The following is a 2,733-nucleotide window of genomic DNA, read 5'->3' on the forward strand; positions in this document are numbered from 1 at the left end:
ACAAGTTCTTTAAATGATGAAATAAAACCTATTTTTGGTTATCCAGAACAATTTCCTCAACCAGATCATAATTTTGCGTCACCTTATTCCAATCCACCATATAATTATCCTCCACCATATGATCAATATCCATATCATTATCTTTCTTATTATTACTCAAATTACTATAACGATAACAACATCAACAACAATAATAATGATTTTATGCAACCACAATTTTCCAACGTACCCCCACCACAACGAAAAATTATAACTTTTTGTCGAGTACTATTTCTTTTTATTGTTGTTCTAACGTTGAGTGTCGTTACTTTTTTTGTAGTTAAATTTTGGAAAGAATATACATATTACCCTTCATTTGAGGTTGTATCGTTTGTTGTACATACTTTCAACATATCAAACACCACAAATAAATTAACAGTTGATTGGGAATTAGATGTGAATGTGAGGAATTCAAATAGGAAAGTGGAAATTATTTTTGAGTACATAGCAACTAGCTTGATGTACAACTCTCAATTGCTTGAATCATCGTTCAGCGCGCCTTTCAATGTGTCCGGAGAAAACAGCGTCGTGTATCATGTCAATTCTCATATTCCAAATCCGAATCAGAAGAAAATCGGAGGCCTTGTGGTCAATGATATGGCTCATGCTTTACGAAGAGGTGACAACTTGTACATTGATCTGGAGATAGAAGCTACAATAATTAATAAAGGTAGTACTATCGCGTATCGCAAAAGAAATTTGGATTTATCATGCGAAGATTTACTTTTGAACTTCAACAGTCCAACTAGCTTGCCAGAGTGGGATGGTCATACAAATAGTTATATAATGAAATGCCAGTACTACGAGCCCAATTGGTGGTAATTTCTTCTTCATACTTTCTTTTTTTCGTATGGTAAAATTAATAATAACGTCATTTAATTTGTCCGAATATCTTTTGACTATTACACCAAATTAGTATTATAAAGAATATATAGCATAACATAAATTGATTTTTCTTTTTTTTTTTTTTGAATTGTTATTCACATATTTCTATTATTGAATGACTCATCCTAACATCTTTCTCTTGCTCATTTTAATTGAAGGGATTATTATTTCATATGGAATTGGTGAATTTCATGGCGAAGAAGAGGCCACAAGTGAGCTTATTAGCTATATCTTACAACATTGAGGAGCATGGTGAGATGAATTATTTTTTCTTTAAACATAGTCGATCTCACATTTTAAATATTCTTGAATATGGAGAAACTCCTGATACATAACGCTTCTTTTTGGTACGATATGGCGCTACGTATACCCTTTACACCAGCAACATGTCTTTTTTTTTTTTTCTTTTTCTTTCTAGTCATGTTTGATATACCTAAGCTAGTAAACTAGGTATATATTAAGCACAAGAGTATAGAGTGATAAATTAAAGCACATAGACATGAATATTATAATTCAATAGTTTTAAGTCATATACATTATGTGTCAAAGTAATTCGCCTTGTTTTAAAGATTTTTTTCATAACTTGATGATGCAAGATTTTTTGTACACAAAATATAATTTATATAATTTTTTTTTTTTGTTTGATCTCTCTCTCCTTTTGGTTCATCAGCTAATTAATTAATTACTTTTAGCACCCACTTTTATGTTTTCCCTCCTCTTCTCATATTGTTTTTTTTTTGTTTTTCATTTGGTGTTCGATAATTGCTTGACTTATAAGTTCGATGTTAGGAGTAAATCACTTTTTTATCAAAAATGGCTACATATTTATATTTCAAATTCAAGATATTTAATTAAGGATAGAGAAATATTTTACTATTTCATCACATTCTTTGATAATAATATAATACATGCAATATACACCTTCAAAAAGTTTCTTAAACCTTTTCAATTAAATGTTAAATGTGGCTCCCATGCATCCTAAATTAATTGCTCAACTGTCGAGTTTATCAATCATAACCATTAACCCCCTCACCCCCACCCCACCCCCACCCCCAAGTAGTCTATCATTACTAGTGGTTAGGAAGATGGATCGAAAGCTGATGAAAACTATTTTCATATCCATTATTTATGGAAAAACATTCATGAGCACAAGCTCAGATATACATAAAGCCTTATCGCAGCACATCAATTTTAAGGATAGTCACGTACTAGCCTCACTTTGCTTTAAATTCTAGAAGGAATAATACAAAAGTATGAACAACCTAACCATAACCAGCTTGATCAGAAATATTGACACAATAGACAAGTTCATCCTGATTGGGAGCTTGGTTGGATCGAATTTGCATACCCACCCCCTCCTCCAACCCGAAGCCCAACCCCACCTAGAAGTGTGTTTGTCTGAAATTGAAATATCTCCCCTCAACCAGCTAGAAATTTTGAGTTGGAATGATGAATATGAGCATTTTTATATTTTAAAAAAAAATATGAGGCTTGTTGGCGCAAATCTACATTAGTCGTGTTATCGTGTAGCGAGCTTTTGAAATTGGACAGTAAAAAAAAGAAAAAAAAAATGTTTGTGTTTCATGTAATCATGAAGTTATTTGACATAACTTAATCAATGCATTTTCATTATTTAACCATCACGTAGAAGTATCTATTCTTATGATAGCTAACAACACCAAATTAAATGAATCAAAGTCCTTAAATGTCAAAAAGAAGGGCTCTTTTTACTGTTCTCTTTATTATGGATTCAGAAAGGCACTAAATGTGTGAAAAAGACCAATGAACTACACACATATGTATGATGAC

General features: G+C 31.6%; 1 protein-coding gene across 1 annotated transcript; it reads left to right on the top strand.

The window, feature by feature from the left end:
* Positions 1 to 6: 6 nt before the first annotated feature.
* LOC107843717 lies at positions 7 to 1,575 on the top strand. The gene is made up of 2 exons (XM_016688096.2): positions 7 to 857; positions 1,083 to 1,575. The coding sequence occupies exons 1-2, from the start codon at positions 205 to 207 to the stop codon at positions 1,108 to 1,110; spliced, it is 681 nt and encodes a 226-aa protein (XP_016543582.2). The 5' UTR covers positions 7 to 204; the 3' UTR covers positions 1,111 to 1,575.
* The last annotated feature ends 1,158 nt before the right edge of the window (positions 1,576 to 2,733 follow it).

This window comes from Capsicum annuum, chromosome 10, assembly GCF_002878395.1.
Source record: "Capsicum annuum cultivar UCD-10X-F1 chromosome 10, UCD10Xv1.1, whole genome shotgun sequence".
NCBI lineage: Eukaryota > Viridiplantae > Streptophyta > Magnoliopsida > Solanales > Solanaceae > Capsicum > Capsicum annuum.

Coding starts and splice junctions, on each gene's coding strand:
- LOC107843717 (XM_016688096.2), top strand. CDS start 205: ATGCAACCACAATTTTCCAACGTACCCCCACCACAACGAAAAATTATA. Junction 858..1,082: donor TACTACGAGCCCAATTGGTG/GTAATTTCTTCT, acceptor TTTTAATTGAAG/GGATTATTATTTCATATGGA.